The sequence below is a fragment of the Plectropomus leopardus genome, chromosome 13 (assembly GCF_008729295.1).
Source record: "Plectropomus leopardus isolate mb chromosome 13, YSFRI_Pleo_2.0, whole genome shotgun sequence".
Lineage (NCBI taxonomy): Eukaryota > Metazoa > Chordata > Actinopteri > Perciformes > Serranidae > Plectropomus > Plectropomus leopardus.
Window position 1 is genome coordinate 10,269,926 of NC_056475.1, and position 12,978 is coordinate 10,282,903.

At 34.1% G+C, this 12,978-nt stretch overlaps 1 protein-coding gene across 1 annotated transcript in view; it reads left to right on the forward strand.

The window, feature by feature from the left end:
* The first annotated feature begins 827 nt into the window (after window positions 1-827).
* The window catches only part of zgc:77151 (uncharacterized protein LOC337153 homolog), a 41,922-nt gene continuing 29,771 nt past the window's right edge, over window positions 828-12,978 (forward strand). Inside the window, exon 1 of the mRNA XM_042498774.1 lies at window positions 828-910. Within this exon, the coding sequence (XP_042354708.1) occupies window positions 890-910 (21 nt within the window). The 5' untranslated portion in view covers window positions 828-889. The remainder of the gene's footprint in view (window positions 911-12,978) is intronic.

Sequence of the window (12,978 nt, forward strand, 5' to 3'; positions counted from 1 at the left end):
GTAGGCCTGTTTCACTTGAGTCCTTTCTTTTCATGCCACTTTTTACTACTATTAACCCTTTGATACTTGGATCAACAGTACTTTTTGTGTGCTACACTCCGACGCCTTTCAGAAGTATTTAAATAATGAGCTACTTGGCATGAAATATCCCTCAAATTACAAGAAATTGATAGATTTAGAAAATTATTTTTAATAATGTCATGGAAAAATGTCCAGATTTTTTGATTTTTTAATTATAACGATTATATATTTAAAATTGTTTAACAGATGTATTATTTATTTTATTTTATTTAATCATTTATTGTTAATTTTTGGGTGATTTCTTCTTGAGTTGCTTATTGCCTTCTTACCATGTTTTTGACAGAAAGGAAGCCAGTTTTTGCAGGTTTGGAAGGGTTAAGGGGATAAAATAATAAATATGGCTGTTGATAAAAATATGAAAGTTGTTCCAAAAAAAAAAAAAAGCCTCACAAATGATCAGACAGGTCCACATCTTCCGAAACTTCCACACGCCAAACTACAGTCACTTTTTCCTTCAAGATTTATTGATATTTTGTAATTTTGTGTGGTTTGATTTATACCCCCTCTCGACTTTACGCCCCGCCCTCACGTGCCGCGTCACACGGAAATACGTCACACCACTGAAGCTAAAGATGCTTCAACTGCCGTTTCACTGTGACTTTAACATTAAGTTGTACTCTGTGGCAAACTTTGGCCACACCTAGATCCTGTCCCATTTCCACAAAAAAAGAAAAAAGAAAAGAAAAAAAAACAGCTTTTTTTTTTTTTTTTTTTTTTTTTTTTTTTCTTCTGGTGCGTTTGTTTGTGTGACGGCGAGTCCCGGCGGTGTAACCGGAGAGGGGCCTCAGAGAGGGAATGCAGGACTGCAATGGAGCACAATGCAATACAGGTAAAGCCGATATAATTTCCAAATAAATGTCGATTTATGTCACTCGCACCCGGCGTGTTTTCATACCTGTTGATGTGGGGAATATTTTAACCGTATGTCGCCGTGAATTGAAGCCCGATATCGCGTTTTATTTCATTTAGTTTGGCCATGTCGTATTGATTGTTTTCCCATATCAGCCAGGCACCGAGAGTTGCTCTGACTGCAATTACAACTTTATTCAACCAGGCTCAACTTTTTTTTTCCTCCAGAGGTGGAAAATAAACCGCTGATATTTGGCTTTTTTACGGACAAACAGTCGGCTGTGACGCCGAGCTGTCGCCTCGTTTGATATCGGAGACTCAGCCGTTAAATTCCAGTTTAATATTTCTGATATTTTCACCGTGTTAATGATTAATTTCTTTGTGTGTCGTGTCGACAGTCTCTGCTTCTCCTCTGGCTACCAACCCCCACCCACACCAACAACACATTAGCTAAATAAAATTTAATTTTCTGGCCGTTTGCCTGTCTGAAAATATCAGGAAACTTTTAAGCTAGTCCACCTTTTTTTTTTCACAAAAACTAGCTAGCAGCGAGCCGTTGCATCGACATTTTTTTCATTTTGAACGCCAGGCTCAAAATTAATTTCGACGTGATATTAAAGATTGAAATATTTTTTTTCGGCAGAGACTAGGTGGAGCAGCAGTAAATGTTGGTTATAATAGGAAGCATATTGATATTATTATCAAATCCCTTCCCGACATTTTGTCTCCGGCGTAATTGCCACAGTTTAAGGAGGAATGTTAATATTGTGTGCGTATAAAAGAGGTAAATGTGGAGTTTTTGTACTTGAAACAGCGAAGATTAGTCCTGTTTAAAAAAACCCAGGAAACATCCAGAGGACACACAGCTTGAGAAATGTGGTTTTAATCGAAATAAAAACATTATTTTGACAGGAACCCTTCACATGTGGCGCGAGGGATATTTAATGTTCCAGTGGTTGCACTATATATATATATATTTATAATATCTGTGTTTTAAATATTAATTTATTGCAGTATTGAGAGGTTTTTCTCCCTGTGGTGAAGTTGTGAGCTTTTTGAATAACAGGATATAGCCAAGGTCAATACTGTGTAGACTGTTTGGATTTAATTTATTTATTTATTGTCTATAGCAGGAGACATTTTATTATTAATATTCGTCGGAGACCCCCCCCCCCCTCCTCCTTCCCGTTCAGAAAACTGTGTAAAAAATATCTCACTGCATTATTCCCAGAAATATCACGAGAACTGACGTAGGCAGCCAGGGTGCAGATTAAGGGTTTCCATCTTATATTCTTGTGTGTGTGTGTGTGTGTGTGTGTGTGTGTGTGTGTGTGTGTGTATTCACATTTTAGACCGAGGGCTGCCTCTCGGTGCTCAGATTATATTATGTGGCTTTTATTTTCCTGCCTGCTCAGCCCTGCCTCGTTTCCACCACTAGGCTGGAGCACTGCTTCAGCTGGCCCTCCCCCAGGGCTCCAAAAAAAAAAAAAAAAAAATCACATAACACTCCTATAGTCTATAATAATATGGTTATGCTAATTTATACTCACTTGATGGTAACACTTATCACCTGGTCTCTCTGAAATATATGTATAATATTCCCCCAGGGGCTAAAACTCTGTCTGCAAAGCTAAATATAGACTTGAGCTCACTTTGTTGTATTTTTTCTTGCTTTTCCTGTTTCTATCTATTTAAACTCGATATATTTATATATTCACACAGTATAACAGTACTGTAACCAGCCATTAGGGGCTTTATAGATGAGCTAATAAACAGGAAATAAATTTGCAGCAATTTTATAATCTGTTAGGCAGTCCTTAAACAAGAATGCCACAATTCTCCAAAATTGTCTTATTTTAGCTTTTTAGTACATTAATCTTTGTTGTATTCTTATTTTTTTCTTTTTCTCCTGCTCATATACCCACACATAGCTAGAGCCCAAACTATTAATTGATTAGTTGAAACTTTTTATTTTGGTCTATCTTATTTTATTTATTTATTTATTTTATTCTTTATTAGCAAATATGCTCAAAATCATCTGGCTCTAGCTTGTATAACCTATATCTATAGTATTCATAAAGCAGCTAATATTGTCTGTGTGGAGAAAGATTTTGATTTCATCTTAGTTAAGTTTATTTTTCTTTGTACCAATTATTATTTCTATAATAGCTAATGCTTGGTACTTTGTCTGTAATACTCAATAGTCTGTTATTCTAACTTTATTATAGTATTTCCAATGGGATATAAACTGTAATAATACAAAAAAAACCCCAAAAAAAACAATGAAAACGTCCCAGCAGTGTTTCCGGAGGTGTTCCTAGTGATGCGTTAAGACTTTATCCATCTTTATAGCATCTTTTTTTCCCCAAAATTGTTACTAGATGATGCTGTAATATATCTTTGATGACTATAGTTATCATTTCTTTTTCTTGTTCTTCTAAGTAACTAAAAATATTGCTAACATTAACCTATATTCAATTCCTGGCTAATATGTTTCCAGTAGTACTCAAAATTGTCCTGATCATACACAATTATATCCCTTTTTGTATTATATTGAGTATAATAGGCCTTAAAAATATCTATATGGGCTTTTAATAGTTGGCAGACACTTTATCTGACCTCATTGTACCTTTTTTTAAGTATTACTTAAATACTCCATGATATTTTTAACATCCTATTTATGAATAGTTTAAATTTGTTTTCTGTTTCTCATTTATAGAGTGTTATTGTGTCTGTAGTACTCAGTATTGTCTTACTCTTTATCATAATCTTATTGTATCACATCTAATACTCCTTAATTTAACCTAGCGTTCTAGTGGCTCACAATAATCAATGAGAACTTTATTAAGCATTGTAGTATTCTTAGTCCTATTGAATTACCATAATAGTCCTTAAATATGTCAATGATATACCCATCATGACTTAAATTGTGTCTGTAGAGCTTAATGGTGATTTTGAAATGACTGAACATGATTCATTCTCCTTCCTTGTCTGAGAAAATGGTCTAATGTTCCTCCTATTAAATTGTCAAACTCTTAGTTGTATTCCTCCTCATATTGTATTAACTGTAATAGGTCAGAAATTAACCTATACACTTTCTCTTACTTTATGGTACTCATAATCCAGTTCTAGTACTATAATATTACTTAAAATGATCTTTAACACACCCGTAGGGGCACATTCTTTGTAATAAAGCCTCAATGGTGACTTAATCTAACTTTATTTTATTCTTTCCTGCTTAATTAACTCATGTACTTAGAAATAAGTGCGTTAATACTCCAGCAATACTCCTTTAGGGGCTGATACTTCGTTTATAGTACTCAATATTGTCTTATTCTTACTTAATTAAAAAAAAACAACAAATCTAGAATATTCTTTTATGTGTTCACAACAAATGTTATCTGGTATAATGTATTACTATAATATTTCCTAAATAGCCGTACACTGCCTCTAGGATACTCTGTAGTAATTCCATGAAACTTAAAAGTTTATCATTTGTACATTAAAATGTATTTATAACAGCTGTTTGTATATCTGTGGCTCCCTATCGAATATTTAGATTGTTAGTTACTCTGTAGTTAATTTGTCACACTTAATCACTTATTTTTAATACTAAAATGTGTCTGTAATATCATCATATGGACTTAAAATGTACATTTGGGAGTCAGTATTGAGTGTATAGTGAATATTTAATGATTATTTTGAACTATATTGTCCTTATGATATTTCTTAAGGAATTGCAGTATGTTTTATGACTTTAACTTCTGTTATTTGTGCTATATGGGGATTTTAAATGTGTTTTATTCTTACTATATCATTATTATAGTTGTGTAATGTTTCCACAGGGACTATATGTTTTATTTAATCCTCCTGTGGTTCAATAATTTCAGTTCATATAGCAGAATATAGAGTGAGTTTGACATTCAACAGTGACCTTGTCTGTTTTGTTTGTAGTGTCTCCTTGTCGTATCATCGTCGTATTTCTTTAATACGAATATCATGTTCCTGTAAGGGCTCAGAAAGTGTCTGAGCGATCGTGCGCTTTTCTCGCTTGATGTTGTTTTTCTTCAGTGTTTTTTGGTATCCTACAGTTTTCCCACAGGGCCTCAGTTTTGAGTGTGTGTGTGTTATTCTCCACAGTGACGTAATTAGACATCATGTCACTGCATTATGTTATGTGGCGGCCTGTTTTTAATTATTGTGGTATTAATGTCTCTATGTATAGCTGATATGTATATTTTCTGCTGTGACATTTATTCAGTATCTTTCTAAAAATTGATCCTGGGCCTGCTGCAGCTGGTCTGCAGAGCTACAGCGGGTGGGGGAGGGTGTGCTGGGTGGGGTGGGGGTTGTGGATGATCAACACAGGAGTGAGAATTTTAGAATATTCTGCATTTAGGCAGCAGGCGCGAGGTGAAGGGCGTCAAGCAGGCAGGAGAACTGGACTGCTGGTTGTTTTAGAAGCAGAGTATTTCTGGTGCAGAAAGAGGAGCCGTGACAATATGTGCATTTATTTTGTGAATCTTTATGAGCCATCTATCATGAGTAAATGGATAGCAGCTGCACAGGCACTTACACCCTGAGCTTATATACTACAGAAGGCCTTTTATTTCATGTTGATATGGTGAATGTGACCTCTGCCTGCTCTGTTTCAATTTACTTAATATGAAAAATCTGTCACACACTTAAAACTGTTCAGCCATGCTTCATTAAAACATCAGAGCTGCTACGATTAATTCATTAGTGGTACTAAAAGAAAATTAATTTGCAGCTGTTTTAATAATTAATTTATCATTTAAGTAATTTTTAAAGTAGAAATTCCAAAACATCAAATGTCTTTGGGTCTTTATAGATGTCATTGAACTCTTGGAACTTTTAATAGCGTTTTTTTTTTTTTTTATAGATTTTTTGGATATTTTATAGGTCCATAGATTAATCCGTAACAAAAAGAATTGCTAGTTTCCACCCTAAACATTTGTGTTACTTTCCAGTAAACTTTTTTGTTATTTATGTGAAATGGGAATTCTATTAGTTGTGCTTAATTGTGTAAACATTTACATTAAACCTCAGCTTGAACAATTAGTTGACTAATTGATTAGAATATTAAAAAAAATCTGCCAAATATTTGTTGCGTTCAGTTTCTCAGTTGTGGGAGTTTGTTGTTTATATAATGACTATATGCTAACAAATAACTATTCTGCCATTTAATTTCCTGAATGGTTAATTGTCTTGACTATAAAATGGCAGAAAATAGTGAAAAATATCTTGCTCGGGAATCAGACCAATCTGCAAGCTCATGTTTTATTTGATCTGGCAGATGCATTGGGTTCCCCTCTGCGGACAGATGTCCAATGGCCAGAGACTATGATATTTTCAACTGCACTTACAGCTTCTCTTGAGAAGAAACATGTGTTTGTTCTACTTCCGACAGGATTTAAAAGTTTTATATACGGTCTCATCACACGCTGTAGTCCGTCTAATGCCTGTCGCTCAGGCATTTTTCTCCCCGTCTGACAGGACATTCAGTGCTATGTCACATGTTGATAATCCGTTGATAACCAAGCCTCCAAAAAATTTGCCGCTAATGCTTAAGTGCCAAAAACTGCAGTTCCTTTAATGGCCACTTGAGGTTGGCTCCTAAAGCCAGACGATACCTGTGTTAATATGTCAAATTTACAGCAGAAATAAATACGTTTACAGCCTGGTACAAAACACGGTTTTGGTCTGTGTAACTCAACCGTTTTATTCAGGATTAACGTTATACATAATTTAGGACATGGCTGTTTTGATTGACAGGCTGTCTGCAGATAGTGCGCTTTGAAAAAACCAAGTTGACGATGACCAAAATGCTGAACTAAAGGCTTCCAACCAATATCCCAAAATCTAAAGATATGTAGAGTAACACCCGCATTTTTGAGAAGCTAGAACCAGAGGAATTTGGGCATTTTTTGCGTTGAAAACGACTTAACTCTGAATTGATTTATCAAAATACTTACCAATTCATTTTCTCCTGACTTAGTAGTCAACTAATCAGTTTATTATTGCGACTATAAAAGGATTATCTTTGGGTTTCAGACTGATGGTTATAAATAAATAAAAACATTTGAAGATTTTACCTTGGGCTCTAAATTTCTCCTTTTTTCATTAACATGCAGACATTTAGGCAGCTCTAAATAAGATAAAGAGGAAATAAAAACTGCCTTGTTTCAGCACCGAGAAATATTGAATATTTCAGTTCGTTTGCAGCTTGTATGTCGCAGCTGTGGGGCTGCATATTATGTTTCATGTAAAGCTGTTGTAATTCAGTCTTTTCTCGCCTCTAACTGCAAACAGGGGATTACAGAGGAGCAGGGGCTGCGCGATGGATTCAATATCAGAAAAACAGCAGCATTTTCATGGCAGCCATGTTTTCTTTTTAGGCCATAAAAAGAGGATCATGTGTGATGTGTTGCACATAAAACAGCTTGTTGGTGCATTTTGATTTTATCTTCTTACATCCATTTTAATAATTTCAGTTTTTATTTGAATTTATATATTAATCACATAGTGAAAAAAAAGATTAATTGAAAAATAATTCAGTTGCTTTTCTGTATTTTTGTTATAGTCAACCTATCCGTAATAGGCCCAAAATAATTAAATATAAATACTGAATGTATGTATTAAAAAGTTTTGTGTATCAAAGCCTGCTATATCTTATTCTTCTGCTTCAGAAAGCTTAATTGTCTGAAAACTATTAAAAACACATTAGTGAGCCTCATGCACTGGGTCGCATGTTCCTGCATTATCATCAACAAATTCCTGCATTATATTTTGACTTTATCACACATAACACCGTCCTGCTGCACCAAATACTCACTAATGCACCAAATGTGGATTTATCTGCCGCTGAAAACAGTCCCCAACAAATACACTGTTTCCTAAATTATCAAGTTCTTAAAAAGTGTATATTTGTGAGCTGCTCTAAGATGAACATATTAACAGGCTGCATGACACTAACAGTGTTACTTTGTGCTTTTTGTGGGTTCCACAAAAAGAAAATTATACAGTTACACTTATCTGTTAATATGTCCAGGTTTTTTGACATTGAATCCATCGTGTATCCTCCAGTCCTTTGTGATTATTTGAATATTGTAACTTTTCGTCTTATCTCAAGGAAAACTAAAAATTCATAGTAGTAGTTGTAAGTTGTTTTTTTTTAAGAAAATATGCTTCTTGTCTTTAGGTTTTGGATTGTGGTTTGGACAAAATAAGACATTTAAACACCCCTTCTTTAATTTTTTTCCACTATTTTCTGACATTTTATTGACTTAAATGATCATTTGATTAATTAAGAACACAACTTGCAGATTATTCTATACTGAAAATAATCACAATAATTAATCATAGTTTGTTATTTTATCTAAACTTATTTGTAATTGTATATACAAAAAAGTGTCATGTTTTTGCTACATCTCACTCTAACTTTGACCTAAATAACTTAAAGAAGCAGAAAACTGAACTGAAAGTTTCTTCAGACGTGACCTTTAGTTTGAAAGTAAAAAAGCTTTTAAATGAAACAGAATCTGCTGTCATTTAGTAGCAAACATGGCCCTTATTTTTTTTAAAAAAAAAGCTGTTGATAATCTTTTCTAACTGTCTTATTTAATGTTGAAATGTCATCATTTAAAAATATTTGAAGAAAATGTAACATTGTTTAATTAAAATGCCCTCATTTTGAGTTAAACAAGTCCTCATTGTTTCATTTTCATAGTTAGATCTGGATGTGGATTTCGTGGTTATCTGTGAATGATAACGCACAGCTTGCTGACTGAAGCTGTGACTCAGGATCCAAAATGGCAGCTCACTGTCCTCTCCACAGATACAGAGATTATTATTTAGGTCACGCACTTAAAGATTACATAAAAGAGACCAATTTTTTTTAACAAAAGTCTGGCACTGATGAGTGAAATGTAATGCATTTCCTGACACGCCATTAGGTCTTTCATGGCTTTTAAACAGCCGTGGAATCAAGAAAAACTGCTTTCGTTTCTGAGGTGTGTTTTGTTTTATGTTAGCTATTTTTCCACAAACTACTCTGGGTGTCGCAGGCCTGGGGCTCCGCACACTTCCTCTTACAAAACTGTGAAATCAAAGATGCAGGTTTATCCACCCAGCAGCAGCAGCAGAGGCAGTATTGGCTTTCAGACGTATGAGCCCACTTGAGGTGTGCTCGATTTATTGTTCGAGCCGTGTAAACACCCACAAACAGTGAGCATTAGCTGGTGTGAGGTGAGACAGATCAAGTGCTCCTCGTCACTTCCAGAGTGTAAACACACAGGAAGCACTATGTAAACTGATCTGTAGATTAAATAAAGACAAACATTTTATGAGATTAATTTTTCCAGCTAATTTTTCCATTTTGAGGGCAAAATAATTTGTTTATAAAGAGTTTACTGACATTCAGATTTTTTAATATCTGACATTTTAAAATAATTTAGAGTACACAAGTTTTCCTTTTTACCACAGTTTAGGGTGCAACCAGCAGTTATTTTAGTAACCAATAATAAGTCAGTTGTTTATGTATTATTTTTAACAAAATCTTTGTTTTGGTTTTCAAGTATAACAGATATTACATAAAAATAAAATAGTCTTGGCAGCAAATATTGTATACCATAAAATGAAAAGCTCAAACAAATCAAAAAACAAACAAATAATATAGGTTAAAAACAGGTGTTGTTACAGCAGTTACAATGTGCAGAAATCTTGAAGAATACATGGGCTACAACACTTTATACGTTATAAGAATATAAATTAATTGTTAACGTTGCAAGACAGGGCATTTGGCAGTGGTCTGCGCTCTTATAGTTTGCTCTTTAAATCCATCTGACAGCGAGAAAACTCTTTCAAATGAGTATTAAATAATAACCAAATATTAAATAAAAACAAATATATCAACTTTATGTGGATGAATAAATGAGAAGGTTTTCTGACAGCAGTGCCTCTTTAAGACTAGTAGGACCTGTAAGACGATGTATCAGCAGTGACAATTGTCCCACACAGTGTCCCAAAGTCCAAGGTGACGCCTTTAGATCGATTACTTTGTTCCACCAACAGTTCAAAAAAGAAAACCAGAAAAGCTGGTCGCATTTTTTCTTTTAAGAATGACTTAAAACAATTAATACATTTTCTGTCAATCGATGAGTGGGTAACTCGAGTAATGGTTTCAGCTGTCGTATATGTTTTCTTTAAAAGCAAAGAAGAGAGGAATATAAACACTAATGAAAATGTTAAGACTACTTATTTATTACAAGCATTGCATGATCAATCCACGAAAATATCTCTTCCACTTTCCTGAAGCCCAAGATGGCGACTTTTAAATTGTCTTTGTCCGACTAACAGCCAAAGACTCGAATTTATTAAGCTTACACAGATACAAAACAGAGAAAAGAACCTGTAAACAGAAAGCATTTGGCATTTTTGAGCTTTGAAATTTGAGGTGAAATAAGTAACAAACATCAATTAATCGATTTATTTAAAAGAAAACACCAAACGTGACCTAGTTCCAGCCTATTGATTTTGATTTGTTGATTTTTTTTTGTTTGATATCACTGTAAACTAAATATATTTGAGTTTTGATTGTTGGTCAAACAAAACAAGACATTTGAAGAAATCAACTCGGCTCTGGGAAATTGTGAATTTTTTAAAACAATTTTCCAAAATATCCAAATGATTAATTATCTGTCAATCAAGTATTGGTTTTCAGCACTTGATTGTATTTAATTTTAATTTTTGTCTAATCAAGCCTTTTGAAAGCTAGTAATTGGATCCCCAGATAATAACATCTTTGTTAAAACTTGTATTTGCTTTTGTTTGTGCAGAATTAAGAGCAACGCCGACCCTTTTCTTCTGATTACTGAGGGAAAACTGTGAGATGAATAATCTTAATCAACAGTGCCTCACTTAATTTGAGCGTCAACAATAAGCTGCTGCTGTTGTGAAGTGTGATAGTTCATTTAGAGCTTGTTAAAGGACACATTATAAATCCACATGCAGCCAAGTTCTCAAAATTTACAATTCTGATCTGTTCCCTTGTTGTTTTCCTCCGTCGCACCTGAACAACAAAATAACCAGTTGCAGGAGAAAATACAACATTAGGTTTCAAAACATCCATCGCTTTTAAGCCACATGAAATGGCGGTATAAACTGAAAAAATGAAAATGGAGGTTTAGTCACTGAACACTCCCACTACCTCCTGTGCAGATGAAGCAAGTCATACTGCTGTTACAGTATCTGTCAAAATACTTCTAAACGCTCATTTAATAACAAAAGACTCAATCAGAGTCTGTGAAGTAGAAGAGCTGGATTTTATTTTACTGGAAAGGAAGCTGCGCCATTGTCAGCTTAGGGGAAAATAGCTATTGCAATTTTTGTCACGATTGTCAGTCAGATAAATGGAAGAAGAAACACAAACACACTTCATAGGAAACCAGTGAAGCATTTTTATGAAGTTTAATTTAATGCTTGTTGATCTTTCAGTTATTTCAGTGTTGTTTCATAAGTGATTTTCAGTGATAATTCAGTTATTTACATTGAACAGTTTTGATGTGATAATGGATTTTATCAATCTGTCTGTTAAAAAAAAATAAGCTGCCTTTAACTGATTAAATTACTAAAAATTATTTATTAAGAAAGCATCACGTTTTTACCTTCAGACATATTATGCATTTGAGTTTTCAGGCAGAACAAGAAACATGAAGATATCATGTTGGACTTTTGCAACGTTTGAGGGACATTTTTCTGTTGTTTATTGATTAAATGATAAAAGAAAAAATCAAACAAACATCAACTGACATTTAAAATAATTGATATGTGCAGCCTTTACCTTTGAACTTCTACAGCAGCTGCTTAAAGCATTTTTAATTTCCCAAATCTGAGCCCAATACATCACCATGATAAAACACTGAGCAGCAGACAAGTTGTTTTGGCCAAGTTAGTGTTGTTAATGCTCAACACTGTTTCAAAAGAAAAAGCCTTCCACCAAAGGAGGAAGCATCAACATTTACCACAGGTAGTGATAAGACTTTATTGATACCAGTGCCATATTGATTCTGCTTATTGATCTGACCTCAATTGAGTCTTTTATTTATTGATGATCACTTTTCTGTGTGGGAAAACGGTAGGCGTACCTGAGTTTTAAGTGTCAACGCAGCAGTGTTATGATCGCAGCAGAGTATGAACATAGTGTAGATATAATGAGAAAATGTTTGTACAGCTTTCATTTTCATTACATTTTCTTTATAAATAAATACAAAAAATCAGCTTAGCCTGCCCGCATGGCAATAATATTATTCTAAAAGGATATTTACCCTTTGCCACAGACGTATTTGGGAAGCGGTGATCTTTGTGTGGAGAGTGTCAAAAAAATGGCATTTCTGGAATTTGTTCCCATTTTACTTAGAAAGATGTGTCGGCATATTGCTGGTGTGTTTCCACTCATAAAATACATTACAAGCAGCACTGTTGTATTTTCTTTGTGAAATGAAGCCACCAGCGAAGATGCGTGAGTTTGATATCATTGATTGGCAATGAGCAACTGTCAAAAAACATGTTGACTTCACTAAAAGGAATTGATAAGCTCAGAGGGATACAACTGGATCAGACAATTTGGAACCAGTTCTCAAGTGAAACCAGTTCTTGATACGTTTACGTCATTAGGTGAATGTTAGTCGTCACCAACATACATTTATTATTTAATAAACCTTTATTTATCCATCTGCAAAAGTGCTCTTTTTACATGAATATACATGAAATGAGTTTGACATGCAGAAAAATAAAGGATTATAAATGATAAAAAAGGGCCAAGATGTTAAAACAGTTATTTCATTAGGAAGGTACAATATCCCTGATGGTCTTATTCCAAGCAATAATGAAATAATGAAAGACCCTCTGTTGAGCTCTGACCTGAGAGGAAAGGTCACATGACTTTCTGCAACAATGTGCACATTACATTTGACCTTATAATTACAACATAATGGAGATACATAATCATTCCACATTTTGCTAAGATTC